At 40.5% G+C, this 11,630-nt stretch overlaps 1 protein-coding gene across 2 annotated transcripts in view; it reads right to left on the bottom strand.

The window, feature by feature from the left end:
- Positions 1-6,896: 6,896 nt before the first annotated feature.
- rtf1 (RTF1 homolog, Paf1/RNA polymerase II complex component) overlaps positions 6,897-11,630 on the bottom strand; it is a 217,275-nt gene continuing 212,541 nt past the window's right edge. Inside the window, exons 17-18 of one of the 2 annotated variants that reach the window (XM_063054453.1) lie at positions 11,294-11,411; positions 6,897-8,377 (exon numbers count right to left, since the gene is read on the bottom strand). In XM_063054453.1, coding sequence (XP_062910523.1) covers positions 8,271-8,377; positions 11,294-11,411 — 225 coding nt within the window. In that variant the 3' untranslated portion in view covers positions 6,897-8,270. Of the gene's footprint in view, positions 8,378-11,293; positions 11,415-11,630 lie in introns of both variants that reach the window. The other variant, XM_063054446.1, reaches the window with a different exon arrangement.

Raw genomic sequence — 11,630 nt, 5'->3', positions numbered from 1 at the left:
CTACATTTCTTTACCAAAGTGTCAAGGATACTCACATGTACTGGTAATAATGGACAAGTTTTCATGATGGTGGAAACTATTCCTACAAGTGTGTGTGGGGGAGGGAGGGGCGAGCCATGTCTTGGTGAAACAGAACACGGCAATCTCATTTTCCTCTGATATAGCAATCTTATCCTTAGGTGCTCTATCTTGCTCTCCAATTACTGTACATTGGCTAGAAAAATGCTAGGGAGCAGTGGTCTGGGATGCACCCTCTTTTCCTATGAAGGTAGACATCCAATTCCTTCCAGGTGCCATAATTCATAACAGTATTCCCGTGTCAAGTTTGCAGAGTCCTTTAGGCACATCAGATTGCAAGATTGTTAGGGAATTTAGACAATTCAAAAGCATGCCTCTCCTAGTAGAGCAACCCTTTCATCCCAGGGATCAACCAGGAAGCTAAAACAATGCTGAGTTCTCCTGGTGTGGCATCACCAGCACAATTGTAAAATCCATATTTTTAAACTCCAAACACTTTGCAATAAAATCAAACATATTTGCCTTGATAAAAAGTACAATCGACATTTCAGGCTGAGACCCTTCAGCAGGTCAACTGTACTCTGTTCCATAGATGCTGCCTGGCCTGCTGAGTTCCTCCAGCATTTTGTGTGTGTTGTTTGGATTTCCAGCATTTGTTGTTTGCCTTCTTTGATTGTACCTGTTTACCTTTTGTGATTATGCATTTACCTTTCATAAAACCACATTGATTTGGTTTAATTATATTCAGCTTTTCTAAAACAGTACTGACTCTAGCTCCCCAGTAAACAATAGATAGGGCTCTGCCTTCTATCTTCCCTCTTTTTTGAATAAGGGGGTCACATTGGTACTCTTGGAATTTAGTGAGCTTTGGGCGGGGGGGGGGCGGGTAGATGAACCAATTGGTCTACTACTTCTGCAGCCACTCTTTAAAATCCTCATGTCCAAGCCACAAGATCCTGGCAACTTGTCTGTCTTTATTCCTGAAGGTTTGTGAGATACATTGTCCTATAATTGGGATTTCTTTTTCTATACATACGAAACTAGCCCATGTGTTATCATGGGTATAAAAGTTCTCCATCTTGAATATTGCTGCAAGAAAAAAGAAAAAAAATTGGTTTAAAAATGTATGACTGAGACCCCTTAAAATTAGAACATAGAACAGTACAACACAGGAATAGGCCCTTTGACCGACAGTATCTATGCCACATTGAACTACTTTTGATCTGCCTGCACATAACCCACATTCCTCCATTCAAGTGTACAATCTCTTAAGAACCATCTTATCTTATTGTTGGGCACGTGGCCAAGTGGTTAAGGCGTTCATCTAGTGATCTCAAGGTCACCAGAGAAACAGGCCTTTTGGCCCTTCTTGGCTGTGCCGAACCATTTTCTGCCTAGTCCCACTGACCTGCACACGGACCATATCCCTCCATACACCTCCCATCCATGTATCTGTCCAATTTATTCTTTAATGTTAAAAAAGAACCCGCATTTACCACCTCGTCTGGCAGCTCATTCCATACTCCCACCACTCTCTGTGTGAAGAAGCCCCCCCTAATGTTCGCTTTAAACTTTTCCCCCCTCACCCTTAACGCATGTCCTCTGGTTTTTTTCTCCCCTTGCCTCAGTGGAAAAAGCCTGCTTGCATTCACTCTGTCTATACCCATCATAATTTTATATACCTCTATCAAATCTCCCCTCATTCTTCTACGCTCCAGGGAATAAAGATCCCATGTTCTAACCTATTCAACCTTTCTCTGTAACTGAGTTTCTCAAGTCCCGGCAACAACCTTGTAAACCTTCTCTGCACTCTTTCAACCTTATTTATATCCTTCCTGTAATTTGGTGACCAAAACTGAACACAATACTCCAGATTCGGCCTCACCAATGCCTTATGCAATCTCATCATAACATTCCAGCCCTTATACTCAATACTTCGATTAATAAAGGCCAATGTACCAAAAGCTCTCTTTACGACCCTATCTACCTGTGACGCCACTTTTAGGGAATTTTGTATCTGTATTCCCAGATCCCTGTGTTCCACTGCACTCCTCAGTGCCTTACCATGAACCCTGTATGTTCTACCTTGGTTTGTCCTTCCAACGTGCAATACCTCACACTTGTCTGCATTAAATTCCATCTGCGATTTTTCAGCCCATTTTTCCAGCTGGTCCAAGTCCCTCTGCAGGCTCTGAAAACCTTCCTCGCTGTCTACTACACCTCCAATCTTTGTATCATCAGCAAATTTGCTGATCCAATTTACCACATTATCATCCAGATCATTGATATAGATGACAAATAACAATGGACCCAGCACTGATCCCTGTGGCACACCACTAGTCACAGGCCTCCACTCGGAGATGCAATTCTCTACTACCACTCTTTGGCTTCTTCCATTGAGCCAATGTCTGATCCAATTTACCACCTCTCCATGTTTACCTAGCGACTGAATTTTCCTAACTAACCTCCCATGCGGGACCTTGTCAAAGGCCTTACTGAAGTCCATGTAGACAATATCCACTGCCTTCCCTTCATCCACTTTCCTGGTAACCTCCTCGAAAAACTCCAATAGATTGGTCAAACATGACCTGCCATGCACAAAGCCATGTTGACTCTCCCTAATAAGTCCCTGTCTATCCAAATGCTTGTAGATTCTGTCTCTTAGTACTCCCTCCAATAACTTACCTACTACCGACGTTAAACTTACCAGCCTATAATTTCCCAGATTACTTTTCGATCCTTTTTTAAACAACGGAACAACATGAGCCACTCTCCAATCCTCCGGCACTTCACCTGTAGACAGCGACATTTTAAATACATCTGCCAGGGCCCCTGCAATTTCAACACCAGTCTCCTTCAAGGTCCAAGGGAATACCCTGTCAGGTCCTGGGGATTTATCCACTTTAATTTTCCTCAAGACAGCAAGCACCTCCTCCTTTTCGATCTGTACAGTTTCCATGATCTCACTACTTGTTTCCCCTAATTCCATAGACTTCATGCCAGTTTCCTTAGTAAATACAGACACAAAAAACCTATTTAAGATCTCCCCCGTTTCCTTTGGTTCCGCACATTGGAGGACCACTCAAGAGGACCAATTTTATCCCTTACAATCCTTTTGCTCTTAATATACCTGTAAAAGCTTATAAACATCTATAAAATCTACCCTTAACTTCCAACTCTCCAGAGAAACAACCCAATCTTTCCTTCTAGTTTAAACTGTAACCCACACAGCATCCTGGTAAGCTCCTTGCATGTTTCAAAAGCTTCCACATCTTTCCTTTAATGGGGCACCAGAATTATCTGTAGTGACGCAGTGCGGAATGGGCCCTTCGAGCCATGCCACCCTAGCAACCCCGATTAACCCCAAGCTGATCACGGGACAGTTTACAATGACCAATTAACCTACATGGTATGTCTTTGGACAGTGGGAGGAAACCAGAGCACCTGAAGTAAGCCCACGCATACCACAGTAAGGACATACTGATTCCTCACAGATGGCACTGGAGTTGAACTCCGAACTCCTGAAATGTCCCAAGCTGTAATAGTGTTTTACTAACCACTATGCCGCTGAGGCTCCACAATCCTCCAAGTGTGGCCTAAGCATCTTTTATATAGCTGCCACATAACTTCCTGAGTTATATTCAATGTCCTGATCAATGAGGTATGCCTCCTTTTAAAAAGCTTTCTCTTTCACCTTAAATGCATGCTGTTGCACTTGACACTTCTATCCTGGGAAAATAAATTCTGCTGATCTTATGCTACTCAGTCTTATAAGTATCTACTTGCATAACCACTTTTAATCACCCTTTGGCTTGGACCCAAGATCCCTCTGTACATTGCTGTTAAGGGTCCTGCTTCAAACTGTGTACTTTCCCCTTACATTAGATATCCCAAAGTGCAACACCTGACACTAGCTCAGATTAAACTTCACTTCTTCACCCATATTTTTAAATGATCTGCTGTATCCTTTGGCATCCATCTAGACTGTTCACAACTTCAATCTTTTGAGTTATGTGCAAACTAACTAACCCACCCATCTATAGTTTAACCAATCAATTTATGTACAACTGTTCTATTTATTAATTACTATGTTTGCACATTGCACATTTGACGGAGATGTAATGTAAAGATTTTTACTCTTCATATATGTGAAGGATGCAAGAAATAAAGTCAATTCAATTCAATTAACAACAGTCATCCTAGCGATGACCCCTGCTGAACACCACTATGATGGACCTTTGGCCAGAATAATACCCTTCCACCACAATGTTGTCTGCTATAGACAAGCCAATTCTAAATTCTAAATCTAAATCATCGAGTCACTGTAGATCCAACATGTTCTACCTTTTTAGATCAGTCTTTCATGAGGGACTTTATCAAATGCTGTACTAAAAACTACAGTTGCAAGAAAGTTGGTGAACCCTTTGTAATTACCATTTTTTTTGCATTAATTACTCATAAAATGTGGTCTGATCTTCACAATAATAGACAAACACAATCTGCTTAAACTAATAACACAAGCAATTGTACTTCTCATCGATTCTGAGTACATCAATTAAACAATCATAGAACAGTACAACACAGGAATAGGCCCTTTGACCTACAGTATCTATGCCACATTAAACTACTTTTGATCTGCCTGCATATAACCCACATTCCTCCATTCAAGTGTTCAAAGAAGTATGTGAACCTCTGGGGTAATGCCTTCTACAAAATCTATTTAGAGTCAGGTGTTTCAATCAATGAATGCTGAAGGAGGTGAAAATGAACCCAAGGGTATCAGCAAAGACCTGCAGAAATCTCAAGAACCTGCTCTGTTCGTGTGTCCACTATAAGAAAAACAAAACACTGATATTGGAAGGACACCACAGAGGAAACCACTGCTCTCCTAAAAAAAAATTGCTGCCCATCTCAAGTTTGCTAAAGACCACCTGAATGTCCACAACACTTCTGGGACAATGTTATGTGGATAGACGAGACAAAACTTGAACTTTTTGGTAGAAATGCACATTGCTATGCTTGAAGGAAAAAGGGTACTGCACACCAACACCAAAACCTCATCCCAACTGTTAAGCATGATGGAAGGAGCATCATGGTATGGGGCTGCTTTGCAGTCTCAGGGCTTGGAGAGCGGCAATTGTTGAGGGAACAATGAATTCAAAATTGTTTCAAGACATTTTACAGGAGAATATCAAGGTAGCAGTCCGTCACTTGAAGCTTAATAGAAGTTGGATGACAATAGAAGACTATGATTTGAAACACAAAAGTAAATCAACAACAGAATGGTTTAAAAAGAAGAAAATTTGTGTTTTGGAATGGCCAAGTCAGAGCACTGACCTTAACCCAATTGAGATGTTGTGGTATGATCTGAAGAGGGTTGTTCATGCAAGGTATCCCAGAAATATTGATGAACTGAAAGTTTTGTATAGAGGAATGGTCTAAAATTCCTATCCTGACATTGTGCGAGTCTTTAGAACAGGGGTAAGGAGGAAGTTTTTTAGCCAGAGAATAGGGAATGCCCTGCCATAGACAATTGGGGAGGCTAAAACTGTGGGTATATTTAAAGCAAAAATTGATAGTTTTCTGATTGGTCAGGGCGTCAAAGATTATGGCGAGAAGGCACATGTATGATGGAAAGGCAGAACAGACTTGATGGGCCGAACAGCCTAATTCTGCTCCTATGTTTTATGATCAGCAGCTACAGGAAAGGTTTGGCAGAGGTTATTGCTGCTAAAGAAGGTCCTACCAGTTATTAAATACAAGGGCTCACATACTTTTTCCAGCCTGCACTGTGAATGATTAAACAATGTGTTCAATAAAGACATGAAAGGTACAATTGTTCATCTATTATTAGTTCAGACAGGTTGTGTTTGTCTATTATTGTGACTTGGATGAAGGCTAGACCACATTTTATCAGTAATTAATGCACTAAAAAAAAGCAACTGCAAAGGGTCACAAACTTTTTCTTGCAACTATATGTACACAACATCCACCACCTCTTCAAAAATCTCAATCAAGTTTGTAAAACACGACATGCCCTGCAGAGATTTACTGTTAAATGCTGGTCGAAGAATCTGACATGAAAGTAAAACTGGATTTAAAATAACCAATTGACCACAAGTTATACAAAGTTTTACGTTTAATTCAATAGGTGCAAAGAAAATGGTTTTCAATTTTGTGCAAGATGAAAACCAAAATCAAATGAGGAACTGAAGATAAATCTCTTTGCCTGATAACAACTTGATCTGAGTACTTCAAGCAAATATTTCAGGCAAAGAAAGTACTTCAATGCATTAATGGCAAAGCTAAACACAAAACTGAAAGAAAGAAATCTGCAGATGAGCTGAATTGAGGAAGTTGGGAGGAAGATCCTGAGCAGTATTAACTGACCAGGGTTGAACACTGTTTTGCTGGAAACTCATTGTGTTAGAGATTCTGTTGCCAGACTTGCAATCCAGAAACCTTGATTATTAGCATCAAATTAAAGGAATAAACTCTAGATTCCAGTTTAAGAAAATGCTTTCTATAAAGGTTAACATTAAACTATCAGATTGTTGAAAATTTCCCTGAAGTAATTAGTGAACTTCAGGAAATTAATTGCCATTACCTTGTATGTTTTTTACATGATTCCACTCCACACCATTAAGTTAACTGCCTTCTGAAGTAGTCTAGCTATCCTACTGAGTTGCAACAGGAACAGATCCCAGCACCTTTAGTAGTGCACTACATGTATTCTGTAGAGATAGTTAATGAATGTCAGATTTGACCGAACATTCACTTCCCAGAATGAATAAAGTAGAAGCAAATTTTTTATTTTGATGTCCACTTTAAAAACATAAAGTAATGCTAAAATCTGACTGAACATTAAAGTAGAAACTGCATTTAAAATGAACAGCCAGATAGTGGATTAGCATTTTATTACAACACTACCATGTAGTGGCAGGAATACAGTACTACAAGAGTACATTGCTTTCAGTTTCAAATTTTGCCGTTTGATAAACTGATGGAGCACATTCACAATACAGTTGCCCTGCAAACATTGAAGCGATCACGCTTCACTCTCAACTGAAATTAAAGCAGTACAAAGTAGGCCTTGCTGGTTTCATCCTGGAATACCAGAGTTTACCGCAATCTTCATATGGCCCCCAACATTACATAAACCAACCTTTTAACTAGCACTTGGGCTGAACAAACATGGAACAACATAGCTCCAAGCTTGTAGAGTTCAACCACAAAGATGAAGCTTGCTGTGGAAGTAAACATAGAAAACGCTGATGGAAATGGTGGACAAAAGGCAATAATAATTCTGCAGGATATTTGAAAACACACTCCGGGGTTTCTTTCAGATGCTGATAAGTTTATTTTAAGAAAGGAAAATACTTTTTGCTTTTGGTTTTCTTTGAAAGTCAAAACAAAACAAATGAAACTGCTTTCTAATTTTAAGCAGCCCAGGTTAATGCTCGAGGTGCTATGATTACACAAAAAGGTCATGTACAGGGCTTGAGTGATCAGTAGTACTTAAAGACACCTCTCTGAACTTTTGGGCACTCCTTTTTGAACTTGTTTAACCCAATCTTCTCAATTTGCCAAAAGTTGTCCCAGTGTCTGCTGATTGGAGCCTCAGCAAATGTGTGATCAAAACCTTCTTTATCAAATGAATGAGACGAATCTTGGTGAATTTGTAAAGAAAACTTCCAGGCAACTTTTGAGTTGGGTGCTTTTCCAAGAGATGGGGAATCTGACAGTTGAAATTAGGAGGAAAACAAATTACTTCACCGTTTTCAGTAGCCAACAGGTGTGAAGTGGCCAGCCTGCACTTTGGCCATGGATGTTTGTTTCTGTTATCCATTTAAACTACATGTACACATACAAATTAAGACCGTACAAAAGTGTTTCCTGTATACAAGATGTTCTCATGGAAGAGCCTTGCATCAAAGCGAGTTCACTCAATGCATAAATCAAACCGTCCCCTCAAATGAATGTCTCAATCCCAGTTAAGATTAAAAAGACTGCATGTTTACTGAGTGGGATCTCTTTGCAGCCAAGCACTAAAGAATGACAGAAAGCAGCACTCAAGTTATTTTGACTAAAGGGAAAAAAATCACCAGGCATTGTTTTCTTTTTATACAACAGCCACCATGTCTGTATTGAGACAGACGGGCAAACTCAGTCTTTAATGTCCGCTTGCTGCACTTAGCCACTGCCAATCAGACAGACACATGCAAAGAACTGCAGCAGCAGCATGGTACCCTTCAAATCAGCCCCCGGCGTTTTTTGTAGTCCTCCAGGTTTAGGGATCGCCTTGGGGTTCCGTCTTTGACAGATGGAGTTTTTGAGCTCACTGACAATGACTTGGATTCTGTGTCAAAACAGCAAGAAAAGATGATTAGTGAGCATCAATATTAGCAAACAAATAGCATATGATGTTATAAATAGCATACAAGGTCAATAATGTTTCCTCAGAACTGAGAAAAAAAGAGGAAACAGCATTTAAAACATTTAGCTGAAGAAACTGTGGAGGCATTAATAGTGATCTTTCAAGAATCACTAGATTCTAGAATGGTTCAGGAGGACTGGAAAATTGCAAATGTCATTCCATTAAGAAGGGAGGAAGGCAGAAGAAAGGAATATATAGGCCAGTTAGTCTGATTTCAGTGGTTGGCAAGACGTTGGAGTCCATTATTAAGGATGAGGTTTTGGCATATTCGGAGGACAGGATAAAACACGCCAAACTCAGCATGGTTTCCTTATGGGGAAATCTTGCCTGACAAATCTTTTGGAATTCTTTAATAAATTAACAGACAGGATAGGCAAAGGAGCCTGTGGAATTGTTGACTTGGAATTTCAGAAGGCCTTTGACAAATTGCCACAAAAAGGCTGCTAAACCATTGTTTGATTTGGCTGACTGGCAGGAGGCAAAGAGTGGGACTAAAGCAGGTCTTTTCTGATTGGCTGCCAGTGACTAGTGAGTGTTCTGCAGGGGTCGGCGTTGGGACCACTTTTCACATTATATTTCAATGATTTGGATGGCAGAAGTTTGCGGATGAGATAAATATGGATGGAGGGCAGGCAGTGTTGAGGAAGCAGGGAGTGCGCAGAAGAACTCAGACAGCTTAGGAGAATGGGCAAAGAAGTAGCAAACAGAATACAGTGTAGGGACTTTATGGTTAAGCACTTTGGTAGAAGGAATAAAGGTGTAGATTATTTTTTAAATGGGAAGCAAATTCAGAAATCAGAGATACAAAGGGACTTGGGAGTCCTCATGCAAGGTTCCCTAAAGGTTAACTTGCTGGTTCAGTCAGTGATAAGGATAGCAAATTCAATTTTACCATTCATTTTGAGAGAATTGAAATGTAAAAGCAAGTTTTTAATGCTTGGAGTACTGACAGCAGTTTTGGGTTCCTTATCTAAGAAAGATGTGCTGGTATTGGAGAGGGTCCAGAGGAGGTCACAAGAATGATCCTGAGAATGAAAACTATGAGTAACGTTTGATGGCTCTGGACATATACTCACTGGATTTTGAAGAATGAGGGGGGATCTCATTGAAATCTTTCAAATATTGAAAGGCCTAGAGTGGGGGAGTCTAGGATCTGAGGGTACAGCCTCAGAATAGGATGTCTCTTTAGAACAGAGATGAGGAGGAATTTCTTTAGCCAAAGGGTGGTGAATCTGTGGAATTTATTGCCAGACTGCCATGGAGGCCAGCCACTGGGTATATTTAAAGCTTAAGTCGATAGGTTCTTAATAATAAGGGCATCAAAGGTACAGGGAGAAAGCAGGAAAATGGGGCTGAGAGAAATAATAAATCAGTTATGGTGGAATGGAGGGGCAGACTCGAGGGGCCAAATGGCCTAATTCTGCTCCCATGTTGGCCTAAAGGATTGGCCCCCTATCCTCATGCCAGAGAAGGGTTGGGATGGAGATCCAGAAATTCTGAATGACACAGTGGCAGTAATGCTTATGGCAGAGATGTTAATGGGTGATGAAAGCAGAAAGGATGGAATCTGTTCAGTCCCCAGAAGTGAGCTGAGCAGCCAGTCAGTAATCATCCATTTCATTTTACCCTCAAGTATCAGAGGTGCTGTCTTCCATCTGAGACATGGTATTTCCCAGACAGAGTTGAAAGATAACAACGGACGGTTTGGAACATGGCATGGACTGGATTGAAGTAATTTACATTTTATCAATACTCAAGACTGCCAAGAATTGCAGAGATTTGTTGACATAGTCCAGCCCATCATGCAAACCAGCCTCCCCTCCATTGAGTCTGTCTACACTTCCTGCTGCCTTGGTAAAGCAGCCAACATAATCAAAGGCCCTCTTGTCCCAGACATTCTCTTTCTTTGCTCTCATCTGGCAGAAGATAAAAAGCTTGAGAACAGGTAACACCAGGTTCTAAGACACTTTCTATCTCATTGTTATCATACTCTTGAATGGATCTCTTCTACGATAAAGGTTAAACTCAATATCTCAAACTACCTCATCATTTATTTACCTGCTTGCATTGCACTTTCTTTGTCACTGCAACACTATATTCTGCATATGATGCAACACTGAGCATCATAGGAAGTCATTCCTGCCTGTGGCCATCAAACTTTACAACTCCTCCCTTGGAGGGTCAGACACCCTGAACCAATAGGCTGGTCCTGGACTTATTTCCATCTGGCATAATTTACATATTATTTAATTATTTATGGATTTATATTGCTATATTTATATTCTTAGTTGGTGCAACTGTAACGAAACCCAATTTCCCTCGGAATCAATAAAGTATGTCTATGTCTATGCATGTAGTTTTCTCTATTCTACCTTAATGTAATTGTGCATGGCCGATCTTTTTGGATGGCATGCAAACAAGAGCTTTTCACTGCAACAATAATAAACGAGTATCAACTGAACACCCATCACATGGACACTCTCCCTGGGTTGTAAATACCTAATTACTGTGCACCACACACATTTAGGAGATTGGTAGGATGAATTTGCCAGCTGTTGTATGCGGGAATGGAAAATTTCCTTGTGCCTTTTTTTAAAACCAACCTCCACCACCCCAAGGCATTAGACTCAATTGGTGTTTTCAGCTGAGCAGAACTGGGAGATCTGACCACATTCACTTGCACACTCAAGATTCAGTAAGGCTAGCTGGCAGTGGCTCTCCTCTTGCCTGCTCAACCTCCAATCACAGCTGTTTCTGTGATCCCTCTACTTACAAACTGAATTTGGAATAAAATCTGGTTGTATTCTTAGGACAACCTGTATGTTTTACAGGACTTACCTGCATTGGGTACTTGCAGATCTATCTTGATATCAAAGTCATGTGCCTTAAAGAGGTCCTCAGAAAGGTCAGAATTAGTTTTATTATTGCTGTCCTCCTTTTTACTGCTACCCTGGTCCTGCTAACAAAATCACATACTAGTTAGAACATAGCAACCACTGTATAAATCTTGCTTTAGTTCACTTTTAGCCATTCTTGGAGTGATATGTTACAATTAGTTAATCACTGCAAATTGGTCTACCACAAATCCAGAGGAGAGAGGAGGAAAATTCCATTGGGTCCTCTTAAAGTTTCAGATCACTGGCAACACACACAAAATGCTAGAGGATCTCAGCAG

Source organism: Mobula hypostoma, chromosome 1, assembly GCF_963921235.1.
Source record: "Mobula hypostoma chromosome 1, sMobHyp1.1, whole genome shotgun sequence".
Classification (NCBI taxonomy): domain Eukaryota; kingdom Metazoa; phylum Chordata; class Chondrichthyes; order Myliobatiformes; family Myliobatidae; genus Mobula; species Mobula hypostoma.
The sequence above is the reverse complement of the archived record's forward strand: the minus strand, read 5'-3'. Positions and strand labels throughout refer to the sequence as shown.